This window comes from Prionailurus viverrinus, chromosome A1 (assembly GCF_022837055.1).
Source record: "Prionailurus viverrinus isolate Anna chromosome A1, UM_Priviv_1.0, whole genome shotgun sequence".
Taxonomy (NCBI): domain Eukaryota; kingdom Metazoa; phylum Chordata; class Mammalia; order Carnivora; family Felidae; genus Prionailurus; species Prionailurus viverrinus.
In genome coordinates this window covers 142,234,474-142,250,069 of record NC_062561.1, presented here as the reverse complement: position 1 = coordinate 142,250,069, position 15,596 = coordinate 142,234,474, and the positions used below count along the sequence as shown (strand labels likewise).

Below are 15,596 nucleotides of genomic sequence, written 5' to 3'. Positions count from 1 at the left end.
CATAACCAAACTATTGGAGCTAATAAATGGATTTAGTAAGGTTTCAGTATACGATATCAATATACAAAAATTAACTGTATTCTTCTACACCAAAAATGAACATCCAAAAATGAAAAAAAAAAACAGTTAAGAAAATGAAATGAATTTACAGTAGCATCCAAAAGAATACAGTACTTAGAAACAAAGAAGAAACATGAGAGTTGTACATGAAAAACTACAAAACAGTTTTTGAAAGAAACTAAAAATCTAGACATGAAAGTCATTCCATATTCATGGATAAAGTTGAATATTGTTAAGATTGCAGCACTACCCAAAATTATCTGCAGATTGGACACAGTCTCCACCAAAATCCCAGCAAGCTTCCCCTCCCCACCCTCACCCCTGCACCCAGGAATTGACAAACCAGTCCTCAAATTCAAAGCATTTCTTTTTATTTTTAATGTTTATTTATTTATCTTGAGAGAGGGAGAGAGGAAATTTAGAGTGTGAGCAGGGGAGGGGCAGAGAGAATCCCAAGCAGACTGTGTGCTGTCAGCACAGATCTGATGCAGGACTTGAACCCACAAACAAACTGTGAGATTGTGACATGAGCCAAAATCAAGAGTTGGATGCTTAACCAGCCACGCCAGTGCCCCAGGATCCTCAAATTTGTATAGACGTGCAAAGGACCCCAGAAATAGCTAAAACAATTTTGAGAATAAAGAGCCAATGTACAAGAGTTAAACTTCCCAATTTCACAATTTACTACAAAGTTCAATAATCAAGACAGTGTGGTTCTGCATAAGGATAGACATACAGATGAATGGAATACATTTCCGAGTCCAGATATAAAACCTCACTTATGTGGTTAATTAATTTTCAACCAGGATGCCAGGACTTTTCAAAAAGAGCAAGAATAGTCTCTTCAACAAATAATTCTGGGTCAACTGGATATCCTTATACAAAATAATGAATTTGGATCCCTACTTCATGCCATATATAAAAATTCAAAATGGATCAAAGGTCAAAATTTAAGAGCTAAAACTATAAAACTCTTGGAACAAATATGGGAGTAAGTATTTGTGATCTTGGGATAGGGATCTTGAATATGACACCAGAAATATAGTAACAAAAGAAAAAAAGTGATAAATTGGATTTCATCAAAATGAAAAGCCTTTATACTTTTAAGGACACTATCAAGAAGGTGAGAAGACAACCCAACACATAGGGTGTGAGAAAATACTTGTAAATTATATATCTGATAAGGAACTTGTATCCTGAATATATAAAGAACTCTTAAAACAGCAGTAAAGGGGCACGGGAGTGGCTCAGTCGTTTAAAGAGTCCGACTCTGTCTCGGCTCAGGTCATGATCTCACAGGTCATGATCTCACAGTTCATGAGATCAAGCCCCGCATCAGGCTCTGTGTTGACAGCATAGAGCCTACTTGGGATTGTCTCTCTCCCTCTCCACCACCCCCCCCACTCATGCACATGTGTGGTCAATCAAAATAAATAAACCCCTCAACAATAAAAAGACAAGTAACCCAGTTAAAAGTAGACAATTTGAAAGACATTTACCCAAAGAAATATACAGATGGCCAATAAGCATGCAAAAAGCTCAACATCATTAGTTATTAGAGAAATGCAAGTCAAAACCATAATATAATACTATTTCACTTACACTAGAGGGCAGTAACGTGTTGATAAGGATGTGGAGACAATGGAACCGTCACACATTGCTGGTGGAATTGTAAAATGGTAGAGCTGCCTTAAAGAGTTATCATTTGGCCCAATAGTCTCACTCCTAGGTATTCCTATTTCATTGTCAAGAGAAATGAAAATGTATGTCCACACAAAAATTTGTACGTGATGAATGTTCATGGCACCACTGTACATAATAATCCAAAAGTGGAAATATCCTAAATGTCTACCAGCTGAGAATGGACACATGTGCTATATCCACATAATGGAATATTATTCAGCAATCAAAGGGAGCAAAATAATGATACATTAAGTATTCAGAAATTAGGGTAGGGATTCTTAAAATAGAAACTGCCTTATTTTCAACCCTTTTTGTCCAGTAGTTTTAAAAGCTAAGACAACACTTAGGTTGGACAAGACTATCAGAATCTTTTCCTTTTCTTGTTTATTCTTCTCCCTCACTCTTGTCCTTTTAGTCAATCAGAGTCTTGAGTGGGAGAAGTATGATTAAAGGTGTGGACTTTAAAGTACTGTTAAAGGTAAAGGACTTCTATAGACTTGAAATACTCATTTTCCTAAATGAATTAGGAGGTATTAATTTAAGAGTTACATAAAAACTAAGGTCATATATTCAGTTTTATTTTAAAGGAAGTTTAAGCCTTGTGTGTTATCTATTACCGAGTAACAAATTACCTCAAAACTTAGTTGCTTAAAGCAATAAATATTATCTTACAGTGTTTGTAGTCAGGAATAAAGAGCAGCTTAGCAGTTTTGGCTCAGTGTGTATTATGAGGTTGCTGTCATCTGAAGGTTTGACTGGGGTTGGAGGTTCCTAGGGGACTCATATGATTGGTAAGTTAGTGCTGGCTGTTGTCCAGGGGTCTCACTTTTTTTGCATGTGCATCTTTCTCCATGTGGCTGCTTGTGTGTTTGCCCTAGAGTGATTCGAGAGAGCAAGGAGGAAGCCACCTTGTCATTTATGATTTAGTCTTGTAAGTCACACACCGTCTCTTCTGCTATATTCTCTTCATTAGAGGCCACTTAGTAGAGTCCACATTCAAGGGTGGGAAACTTAAACTCCACCTTTTAAAGAGAATGGTTTCACAGAACTTGTGGACATATTTAAAAGCCACCAATGAATGCTTGAAATTCTAAACTGATATTTCAAATTAATTTTTCAGTGCTTAATTGTTCTTCAGAGACTAGATATTTGGCTCTCTGGTGGGAATGACCTACGTGTGTGGAATCGAAAGTTAGATCTCCTATGTAAGACCAGCCACCTTTCTGATACAGGTAAGAAATCAAATCAACGTAATTATGAACCATGATTGATATTCTTTAAAAGACATAATGAATCTTTGAAGAGACTTCCTATGAATACCTCTGTATCCATTAATTAATATAGGGGTTTTTCTTTTCAGTTCTGAATATATCATGTAACTTTATTTCTCCAGTTTGATGGTTGTATAAAAAATACTTCTATCCCAAATTGGAGGGAGAAGCCTCCCCCACCCACCTTTTGTCTTCACCTCCCCTTATAACAGAATTTCTCAAAAGTGGTCAAGAAAAACTTTGATTTATACTCTTGGTCTGCGTTCCTAAACTGAGTTAGATGAGCACTTTGATACATGGAATTACACCTTTCCAACTTTATAATAGAGTTTATTTGTGGGCCATTGGATTTTGAATGGATTCCAAAGGATGACCTCATTTTACAATTGGTTTTAGTAGAAAGTCCATGCATTGTGCAGACTTACTAATAAAGTTCAGAATTTGGTTAATATTTTTGGTTTTAAGAAAAATTCACTTTGACTTCTGATACCAAGGATCTTAAACAATAAAATAAAAAAATTATTCAGAGTAAAACTATTTAAGTATAAATGAGAAAATTTAAAGAATAACCTTGAAGTTATGTGATATACTGTTAACTATGTTTGTTTCTAAAAGTAATCAATAAACCCATTGACATCCTAGAAAGAATATTATTAAGCATATTGATACTGTAAAGGTAGCAGGAGCCCTGTGAATTGAATTTACAGTTCACAATTAGAACTAACTTATCTCCACAAAGATACTAAATCAGAAAAGTAATGTGATGTCTTAACAAAACTAAATCTCTACGTTTCTAGGATTTTCAGTTTTACCTTTCAATTCAATGTTTGATCACTAGTAATGTTGGTAGTATCTAGATTGTATTTTCATGTTTCCTGTTATCATGAGTTATATCTCTTTATTTACACTTATATTTTCCTTTCTATTTCTAACACTAGCCTGTGGTTACCTGTGAATTTTATTCCATGAATTATTAGTAACTATGTTATGAAATAATGAAATCAGGACTAACAAGAATATTTTGTCTGATAATGGAAATTACCTGTTATTGTAGTCTCCCTTTTGCAAGTTATCTTTGAGAACTATTAAGTAATCGTAGTATTGTCCTATTTATCAGTGTCTCAAGAGATAGTGGAAATCTTTGAGAAAATCTGTTAGAAACCTTTCAGAAGGCTATCATTTATTACTGGTGAGCCTTTTGTGATTTGGGTTTTCCACATTACCAGATGCCATTGAGTTAGCCGTGCTGTTAGACCTTTATGTCATGAAGCTCCTTTCATGAGGCTTGCTTGATTTTTGGCTAGCAAGGCTTAAAAATTATGGTCTCTTTACAACCATTTCATGATTCAGCTATAAAAAGATACTCAGAATTCTATCTTTATATCTTTTCGATCTAACAGAAGGAGAATCAGATCTCGTTTCTGGATTCAACGTTGAATATGCAGCAGACCCCTTCGCCCTATTTTTCCTAGCGGAATATGCTAACATTATCATATTAAATATTCTCACAACAATCCTATTCTTTGGAGGATTTCACAACCCATATATACCAGAACTATGTACCGTTAACTTTACTGTCAAAACCCTATTCCTAACATTGACCTTCCTATGAATTTGAGCATCCTACCCATGATTCCGATATGACCAAGTCATATGTCTTCCAAGAAAAAATTTCCTACCCCTCACTCTAGCCATATGCATATGATGTGTATCCTTTCCAATCATCACAGCAAGCATTCCACCCCAAACATAATAAATATGTGTGAAAAAAGAGTTACTTTGATAGAGTAAATAATAGAGGTTTAAATCCTCTTATTTCTAGAATTCTAGGACTCGAACTTAATCCTAAGAATTTAGAAGTCTTCGTGCTACCATAGTATGTCATAGTCTACAGTAAGGTCAGCTAAATATGCTATTGGACCCATACCCAGAAAATGTTGATTTATATCCTTCCTGTAGTAATTAAACCCCCATTCTCATTATTATTATATCAACACATTTCAGGAGCCATAATTGTGATAACAAGCTCCCACTGACTAATAATCTGAATTGGCTTCAGAATAAACATACTAGCTATTATCCCCATTCTTATAAAAAAAAATGTAACCCACAAGCCATAGAAGCATCCACAAAATATTTTCTTTGTATCTTCTTTGAGCTAGTCATCTTGTAAATGGTGATTATCTTTAGGGATTCCTGGTTAAAAAAAGTTGACCATAATAGTGAAAGTGTCAACAGAGCATATCCTACCTTTAGTAAATCTGCATCTTCTTTAGGTCTCTAATACTTATCACAGACTCATTTTCCGTGTGCAGGTGAGCAGGGAACCATGATGTAGTATATTGTGTGTGCTTTATTGTTACAACCCTTTTATGGGAAATAACTGGCATAAATCTGAAAATGTTTTTATTTTTCATATAATCTTTGAAGAAAATAATTTGACCTTTGTCATATATATTTTTGAAGGGATCAGTGCTTTGATTGAAATACCTAAGAACTGTGTTGTGGCAGCAGTTGGCAAAGAACTGAGTGAGTATGACTCTTTTTCTTTTATTTTCTTTTTAAGAAAATTTAAAACTAGACTTGTATACACATTTTAGAAAGACAAGTTTTTTATTTAAGGGACATCTGCCCCTGCCCACGTCTTGACCTGCGATTGTTGGAAGCGATGTGGAGACTGAGACATTTTCAAGACGTTAGGTCAGTTTTTGTACTGTGCTTGGTCTAACATAGCCAAGTGGGGCATGGTAACCCCATATGTCTGAGGCCAGAGAAAGCCGTTTACATTCCACAGTTCTGTCTGCTCCTGATCTATAGTCCTACACTTAGCAAAAATTCTGACCACAGAAAGCAACTATCAGCATTCTGGAAACTAAAAACTTGATTTGGACGGGTTGGAGGATGATTACTGTGGGAAGCCACTAAGGCAGGAACTGTGGTGTTTTTGGCTCGGGAAGCCAGAGTGGGGCCCATTTTCTTGGGAAGAGTTTCTGCCATTTCCTTCAGAGTGGTGGGATAGCAGAGAGAGGGGGTAGCAAGAGGAATTTTGTAAATTTATTAATTGATTATAAACTTGCTGTTTGAAGGCTATTTGGCTGGTGATGGTTAGCTAACCCATTTACTGCCATGGAGCCCATAGTAAAAAATAAAGTCTCTTGTTCCTACTGCCTTTTGAATAGAATTGGGGTGCTGAGAAGTGATACAGTAAGCATGCTTCTTCAAGGCTCCTTATTTCTTGAAGAATTTTTCTAATGTATCCCAGAGAGCATATGATGTTGCTTGTGCTACTTTCTTTTTTTTTTTTTCAATATATGAAGTTTATTGTCAAATTGGTTTCCATACAACACCCAGTGCTCATCCCAAAAGATGCCCTCCTCAATACCCATCACCCACCCTCCCCTCCCTCCCACCCCCCATCAACCCTCAGTTTGTTCTCAGTTTTTAAGAGTCTCTTATGCTTTGGCTCTCTCCCACTCTAACCTCTTTTCTTTTTTTTTTTTCCCCCTTCCCCTCCCCCATGAGTTTCTGTTAAGTTTCTCAGGATCCACGTAGGAGTGAAAACATATGGTATCTTTCTCTCTCTGTATGGCTTATTTCACTTAGCATCACACTCTCCAGTTCCATCCACGTTGCTACAAAGGGCCATATTTCATTCTTTCTCATTGCCACGTAGTACTCCATTGTGTATATAAACCACAATTTCTTTATCCATTCGTCAGTTGATGGACATTTAGGCTCTTTCCATAATTTGGCTATTGTTGAGAGTGCCGCTATAAACATTGGGGTACAAGTGCCCCTATGCATCAGTACTCCTGTATCCCTTGGGTAAATTCCTAGCAGTGCTATTGCTGGGTCATAGGGTAGGTCTATTTTTAATTTTTTGAGGAACCTCCACACTGTTTTCCAGAACGGCTGCACCAATTTGCATTCCCACCAACAGTGCAAAAGGGTTCCCGTTTCTCCACATTCTCTCCAGCATCTATAGTCTCCTGATTTGTTCATTTTGGCCACTCTGACTAGCGTGAGGTGATATCTGAGTGTGGTTTTGATTTGTATTTCCCTGATGAGGAGCGAGGTTGAGCATCTTTTCATGTGCCTGTTGGCCATCCGGATGTCTTCTTTAGAGAAGTGTCTATTCATGTTTTCTGCCCATTTCTTCACTGGGTTATTTGTTTTTTGGGTGTGGAGTTTGGTGAGCTCTGTATAGATTTTGGATATTAGCCCTTTGTTATGTCATTTGCAAATATCTTTTCCCATTCCGTTGGTTGCTTTTTAGTTTTGTTGGTTGTTTCCTTTGCTGTGCAGAAGCTTTTTATCTTCATAAGGTCCCAGTAGTTCATTTTTGCTTTTAATTCCCTTGTCTTTGGGGATGTGTCATGTAAGAAATTGCTACGGCTGAGGTCAGAGAGGTCTTTTCCTGCTTTCTCCTCTGGGGTTTTCATGGTTTCCTGTCTCACATTCAGGTCCTTAATCCATTTTGAGTTTATTTTTGTGAATGGTGTGAGAAAGTGGTCTAGTTTCAACCTTCTGCATGTTGCTGTCCAGTTCTCCCAGCACCATCTGTTAGAGACTGTCTTTTTTCCATTGGATATTCTTTCCTGCTTTGTCAAAGATGAGTTGGCCATACGTTTGTGGGTCTAGTTCTGGGGTTTCTATTCTATTCCATTGGTCTTTGTGTCTGTTTTTGTGCCATGTGCTACTTTCTCCATAGGCCAGATATGAGATTTGCTGTGACCATCAGTTGGCATATTTGCAAATGCCAGTAAGACATGGGCTAATTGTTTACCATTTATTAACTGCTGTTTGCAGACTCCATGGCTTTGCAGCCAAGTTTCTCTTTCTTCAACTGACCTTGCCATGTGTAATCATGTCAGAGAAGTAATTTTCTAAACACTGTGCTTATTACCCTTTCTTTCCATAGAGTAGTTTCAAAAGGTATTGGAATTTTGTGTTTAGTTTATTTTCTCTTCCTTGCAGAAATTTAGTTTTCTCATGTTTTCGATCAAGCTGGAAAGAAGCCTAGCTTTTCCCTGGCTTTCTCCTCTTGTAGTGAGCCAGTCACTTTGAGTTTTGCTGATTTTACTGCTAACTCAGTGGTTCTCAGATTTTAGTGTGCGTTAAAATGACTTGAATGGTTTGTTAAAAAACACACATTACTCGGTCTTACCCCTAGAGTTTCTGATTCAGTGGGTCTGGAGTATGGTCCGAGTTTCTGCATTTCTAACAGGTGTTTTGGTGGTGCTAGGGTTGCTGGCCTGTAGGCCGTACTTTGAGGACTCCTGCCTTAAGTACTTTGATTCTCTTCTTTCCGTCTCACTACTGTTGCTCAGTTCAGGCTCTCATCTCCCCTCTTGCCTGTTCTGTTGTGCTAACCTCCAAACTTTATCTTCCTTCCTCTACTGTAGTGCTTCTCCAGTGCCTTCTCCTCCTCTAGGTTAGGGCTTCTCCGATACATTTCCCAGGAGGTGCTAGGGATGATCTCTCTAAAAGGCAGGCTACTCCCCTGCTTCCTTTGTCTATAGCGGTCATTTCTAGACTCTCAAATTTCTGACTCGTATGATAGTTCATCTTGTTGGAGATCAACTGAGAGTTGCCAAATTAGTATTTTACTTAGTAAAATCATTAAATACAAAAAAAAAGCTATCATTTACCATCATCATTTTGTAAAAATTACTTAATAAAAAAGTATGAAAAATGTGATCTCAGCAAAGAATAGGACTTTAAACTGAATATATTTTTGTACAAAATGTATGTGGCCCTTATTTTTTCCCATTTTTGCCTTACATGAATGAAATCTTTGCTCCGGGGGACCAATATAAGACCACCAGTAAGATAAAGCCTAGACTTTTCAGCAGATCACATCCAGTTCTTTATTCTCTTCCTCCTCTCTCCTCTGAGTCCTGTATCACGTGTTTGTCAAAACTGAATTGCCCTGGGTTCTCCCACCTGAGGTGTTTCTCACCTCTTTGCCTTCATTTCTCTAGTCACTCTGTATCAGGTCTTTGCCCCCTACTCATTGTCCTCTTTGATGTTGCTAATTCCTACTTACTCTTTAGGAGCTCCAGAATGACATTTTTTGAAGCTGAAGGCTTGCTTACCTATCCTCTCTGCTCCTAGAAGTTTTTCTTCTGTGTTCTCATAATCTCTTATGTGTCATTTCACTTACTACTTAAAAAAAAAAAAAAAAACTTCTCTTTGCTTTTTGTTCTTTCCTTGCCCTTCCCTTGCAGAATGTGAGCTCCTTGACAACTAAAGCTTTTTATTCACCTTTCTGTTAAAAGATGGGAGATTTTTATTGAATGAATGAGTAATTGAGTCAATTCATTTATGTGGTAATAAAAGTATTACTACTGCCTCATCAGAAGTTAGAATATCATGTAAAAAAAAGGAAGAAATGAGAATTGGTTATATTCAGAAAATAATTTGTAAAAAATATGTATTCTTAAAAACAAGGTTTTGCATTTTATTAGTTTCATTATAAAATATAGTGCCATTTTTTCTTACATAAAAATACATTTCATTCTCGTAAATAGAGTGTCTTTTCTATTTCCAAGACCGAGCTTGTGCCCATTTCCTTGGTTTGAAATGTTCCATACTAATTTCTCTTTTTCTATGTGAGGCCGGGCTACTTTCACCAGGAAATACAGCTTGTGAGTACTCATGTAACTGTGAGGCTAATCAGCAAGGCTGTCAGGTCTGACATCTCATCTTGGTTCAGAAAACCAGGCTTTTGTTCTTAACCCTTTTTTAGAATTCACTATTCCTTCTCTTTTGTCTTAGGATCTAATTTATATTTGTTTTATTTCCTTGAAGTTACTACATAGGTGACCCTATGAATACTTGTCTGTAGGGGCCATATTTATGGATTCACTGAACAGTTTCACATTATCTCCAGTACTTGGTAGTTCTTTGTGGAAGCCTCCTTTGTAAGGTTTTTTTGTCCGTATCTGAGGTTACTTTTTGTTAGTTTGATTAAATAATACATTGCCCATTATTCCACATTCCCAATCTCAAGATCATTTAGTAGTATTCCAACTATAAGTAGAATTTTTTTTTTTTTTTCAACGTTTATTTATTTTTTTTGGGACAGAGAGAGACAGAGCATGAACGGGGGAGGGGCAGAGAGAGAGGGAGACACAGAATCGGAAACAGGCTCCAGGCTCTGAGCCATCAGCCCAGAGCCCGATGCGGGGCTCGAACTCACAGACCGCGAGATCGTGACCTGGCTGAAGTCGGACGCTTAACCGACTGCGCCACCCAGGCGCCCTATAAGTAGAATTTTTACACAAGTTGGACAGGTATCAGGAAGAGTTCTTTTATTTAATGAAAGACCTTCTTTTGCCAGCCACAGTTTGAATGTGAACGGCTGTCAGGATGAAATAACTTTTTCTAGAGATTCATCAGTTGGTAAAATATTATCCAGAGAGATACAAAGGAATGTGGTATGACCCATTTTCCAGAGAGGAATGTAAAAAAATAAAAAGAGAGACTTTAGTAATTAGCCACCACCTGGAAAGGATCTGACTTCTGAGACCTTCCCACTTCTCAGATATTAGTGATCCTAATCTGTGAGCATCCATAGTACTTGGTACATTGGCTTATTTCTAGCCCTTAATGCATTGATTATAAGCTTGTTTATAAGTCTCATTCCCACTCTAGAATGTATTTCAGGGCAGTGACTGGGCCTTATTCACATTTAATATCTAAGTTGCTGGGATATAAAAGATATTTAGTAAATGTTGATAGAATCACTCCTGTTGATTTGATTTTTGGTTTTCTGTATTGATTAAAGTTAGGATTTATACAAGTTTAAATAAAACTATTTGTTAATGTCAGACAATGAGTAAAGCAACACATTGAACATCTCTCATAGTCAAAAGTATATTAAAGCAACACATTGAATATTGACATAGAAAAATTATAAGGCATGTTCTCAGAGAACATATAATTTAATAGTTTACACCTAATATAAGGAAAAGTTAAAAAAAATAGCTTCTCACGTTTTTACTGAGTTGAAGTTAAACGTGAATTTGTAGCTTATTTTGTAGCAGTGCATACTGACCTGAGAACATGAGTAGAGAATGATGATGATGGAGATGACTCTGGAATGTGGACCAGTCACTGACCAGGGAGAGAGGGAGGCGGGTTAGCCAGATATACCTTGAAGCCCCAGAGAAGATGGGGATTTCTGGTTGGTAATGGGTTTAGAAGAGTTTTAATAAAAGAACACTTGTAAAGACACACTTATTTGGGATTTTAGTAGATCATCTCAAACATCTCAAGCATTTGAAAGAAATACTGTGGTATGAATAAGGCTTTCTTTTTTTTTTTTTTTTAATTTTTTTTTTTCAACGTTTATTTATTTTTGGGACAGAGAGAGACAGAGCGTGAACGGGGGAGGGGCAGAGAGAGAGGGAGACACAGAATCGGAAACAGGCTCCAGGCTCTGAGCCATCAGCCCAGAGCCTGACGCAGGGCTCGAACTCACGGACCGCGAGATCGTGACCTGGCTGAAGTCGGACGCTTAACCGACTGCGCCACCCAGGCGCCCCTGAATAAGGCTTTCTTATTTGGAGTTGGGTTTTTCAGTATTTTAGATCTTTCTCACTTAATGAAATACTAGCTTTTTTTTCCCACCAGAAATAGAATTCCATCTTCTTTGACCATTTTAATAAAATCATATCTGTATTTTCATTTAGTAATTTTCAGGTTGGTAACACCAACAGGAGAATCACTGGAATGGGATATTCTTGAAATTAAGCGCCTCCTTGATCACCAGGATAATATTCTCTCCTTGGTTAATGTCAATGGTAAGCTTACTGTGTATTTGTTTATATTATGTAAAATTTTGCACTTGTTGACAGAACTTTGGTCTTATTTTGTTCTAGAGTTCTGTAATTACCATCATTAAAATAATGCTTTAGACTAGTACAGGTCAGCAGTCTAATATACTGTGGGGTTTATTCCACTAGAATTGATCAAGTTTTATAGATAGGTCTAAGATATAGGTCCAAGAAGAATAGAGTGGGGCAGAGAAAAAAGATGATGGGAGGAGCATAATTATGTCAGGTGTTGTGTGATAGCTGTGAGATGACTGTCATAGGCTATAAATACTAATGCCTAGTAGCATTTCAGCATTTTTGGCAGATGGTTCTGGCCAGTTCCTCTTTTGTAGACCACACAGTATAATACTACATAGCAAGTTATACATTTAGATCAGAAGGAGCAGAATTCAAGTGGATTGCAATCATGATTGAAGACTTCCAGAGAATAACACCAAGATAAAGTAAAGGTCTGCAAAAATTGGGTCATATCTGCCCATCCTCATGGTTGTATGTTTTGACTTGCCAGACATCTTATTTGGCTTCACAGTGATTTTAATCATGTCTCCTGGAATCTGTCATCAGATGGCAGAATAGGATCAGACACTACCAGTCCTGGGATTTGGTTGGCTCACTTTGAAGTAAAATGATGCCTTGTATCATCAGAACTCTGCTGATTAATTGGTATTCCGGGGTCACACAAGAAGAGTCCTTGGTGGCTTCAGTTTGATAATCTGAAGGAAACCGTAAGAGTTTTGTGAGGATGCCATGAATGTAATGTAGTGGGAGGACTGGACTGCACTCCCAGACCTGAGACCTGGGTTGGCTCTTTTTGAAGAATACTTTGTATAACCTTGAGGCAAAAGGAAAGAGGGGCACAGATAGCACCAAATGTATTCTCCATTTTTATGCCATTTAATCACATGCTCAGATACATGTGTGAATGTCCTTCCCAGCTCCAAAAGGCTCTTGCCTAATAGCCATCTTCTTACACAAGTCTTACTTACTGCAAGTCTTTCTAAGGACCAGATTGTCTGTGGTGATAGAAGTTAACATGTTGGGAACACCCTTTGATTTTTCTCTGGGGGTTCTCTTTTCTTCTAGCCATGGATGGCAGCACAGAAGACAAGTTCTTGTTTGGGAGACCCTCTGACCAGAGTCTTAAACTCCAGGGCCCTGGAGCTGCTAAGAAAAGCACGCATTGTCCTTGCCCATTACACTGGTCATGCCTACTTGTTCTGTTTTAGTGGTAAAACATTGGTGTCATTGATCCAGCACGGTTCCTTATTGAAGGTGATAGGATGTTACTGAACAGGTCTTAGCTTCATGGCCCTTCTGCTGTGCAATATGCAAAGAAGCTTAGCTTGTAACAGTTGAACCAGAAAATATTTCTTTGCCAACTTCTTAAGGGAAAGAAAATGGAAATCTAAAGCAAAAATATTGTTAATGAAAATTACAGGAAACCCATAGTAGTTTTTACTTTATTAACTCCCTGACTATAAAATTACATTACAGATAATAAATAAGCTATAAGCATTTTGAGGAATCCTATATGGTCGAGTAGTCTGTTAAAATTTGAAAATGATATTGTGACAGTCTCTATTTTGTACATAGGTAGGTTTGCTGTCCTGAAGATATCAGTGATCCTGAAATTATTATGTTGTACAGTTCCCAGCTCCACTCTCAGCCCTGTTTCTTTTACTACCAATTACCATTGGAAGATGTGGCTAGTTCTGGGTTTGTATTTCATAGGAGAAGTGCATTTTCATGGAGGTGGCCACAGGCAACCTTAGAATGGTAGGACAGAATTCCCATAGATGTGAATAATGAATAACAGAGAATCTGATAATGAATGAAAAAGAGATCTGAATGCCTCAGCAGAAGGTTTTCTAACACAGACATACAAGATAACCTAGTTTATATTTTCTGGCAAAAGGCTCTGGTGCTCCTCCATTTTATTCCTTTTCTTGTGTTGACAGCATGGTATGGTAATCACAAATTATTAGTACTTGTGAGGGAAGGTAGACAGATATAAGAATGGGAGTTCCTACTAAGTGACTTTTTTTTTTTTTTGAGAGACACAGAGTGTGTGTGTGGGGGGAGGGGCAGAGAAGAGGGAGACACAGAATCCAAAGCAGGCTCCAGACTAAGCTGTCAGCACAGACCCTGATGCGGGGCTCAAACCCACAAACCATGAGATCATGATCTGAGCTGCAGTCAGACGCTTAGTGACTGAGCCACCCAGGTGCCCCTATACTAAGTGACTTTTGATACTAACATAGGATGAAAATCCATCCCTGTATATCATTGAGCTTGTTTTGTGTGAAACATTCTGAGTGACCTGTTTGAGAATATATAGTGATAAATTTATAGTGATAAACTACACTGACGTAGCTGAATGCCAGTATTTTGTTTTAAGTGAAAAATTCCAGCTGGGCACAAATATCTTGTTTCTGTTGCATAGATGAATCACAGACACTCGGGCAGATTAAGTTAGAGCGGACAGCCGTGTGGTCTCAAGTTCAGTTGACTCTGTTATGATGGCATGCAGAGTTAGTGTCAGGAATCTTCACTCCTTAATGTCTCTGTTTCTTATGTAGTTTGAATGAAATTGGAAAGAGGAGGGAAAGGGATGGAAAAGAAGGTCATGGAAATAGTACAGCTTTAACTGTCCCATTATTAGTAGTCCGTTAATAAACTATAGAACTTGGTCTTGGAACCAAGACAAAATAAAGTTTACATGTATGACTGCTGGTAATTTTTTATTTCTAAGAGATTGTTCATCTAATTATTAGATATTTCTGTCCTGGCTTATTTGGTAAATGGAATCATTAAATCATAACTCATCTTTGTATTCCTAAATTAGAAATACTGGAGGTTTTAATACCATTAATTTGGAATAATACTAGGAGCTCAGAATAATGCCAGAGACTCAAAGATAATGTTTGATGTCTTTTTTAAATTCGTACACATTTATTATTGGCTTTTTCATCTAGTGCATGAGAAATCCAAGATACAGAGAGGTTAAATGACTTTTTGAGGACTAGATGGCTAGTAACAGAGCCACATTTAGAACTTGGGTTTTTAGACTCACCTTGTATTGTTCTCTTCTACCTTACCTAAATATGTAAGGATTAAAATAAATTACATTTATTTAAGATAGTTTTTAGTGTCAGCAGTAGTACATTTTCTATTAATTATGTAATTTACAAAGTGTCTTAGTTGGCCCACTAATTTTATTTTCGTTTAAGGTAATAAAAACTTGTTATTGTAGAAGTAATATCTAGTCATGGTAGAGCAATGAGAAAAGAGTGAGAAACATAAAGTCTGTAAAAAGGAAAATAATCCCACACGACAGTATTAAGCACTGGTCCATATACTTCTAGGTGTTTTTCTGAGAATATGTATGTGTATATCCATATGGCTTGCTGTTTTGTAACTGTATGTCATGAATATATTTCCGTAGCAGTATAAACATACTTTTACAACTAAAATTTTTTTAAGTTTATTTATTTATTTTGAGAGAGAGAAAGAGAATGCAAGTGACAGAGGGGTAGAGAGAGAGGGAGAGTGAATCCCAAGCAGGCTCCACACTGTCAGCACAGAGCCCGACTCAAGGGCTTGAACCCACAAACCATGAGATCATGACCTGAATCGAAGTTGGACTTTTAACTGAGCTACCCAGACACCCCTACAACTCAATTTTTAATAACAGTTACTGTTTAATTTTATAGAAGTCTTATTTATTCAGTTCCCAATT

At 37.3% G+C, this 15,596-nt stretch overlaps 1 protein-coding gene across 4 annotated transcripts in view; it reads left to right on the top strand.

Moving 5' to 3' along the window:
• WDR41 (WD repeat domain 41) overlaps positions 1 to 15,596 on the top strand; it is a 184,153-nt gene that overhangs the window by 155,951 nt on the left and 12,606 nt on the right. For all 4 annotated transcript variants that reach the window (XR_007152089.1, XR_007152087.1, XM_047858246.1 and 1 more), the window contains 3 exons: positions 2,864 to 2,975; positions 5,481 to 5,543; positions 11,714 to 11,824. Coding sequence is in view for 2 of the 4 variants with exons in the window: in XM_047858246.1 (XP_047714202.1) it covers positions 2,864 to 2,975; positions 5,481 to 5,543; positions 11,714 to 11,824 (286 nt within the window). In the remaining 2 variants the exon portion in view is untranslated. The remainder of the gene's footprint in view (positions 1 to 2,863; positions 2,976 to 5,480; positions 5,544 to 11,713; positions 11,825 to 15,596) is intronic.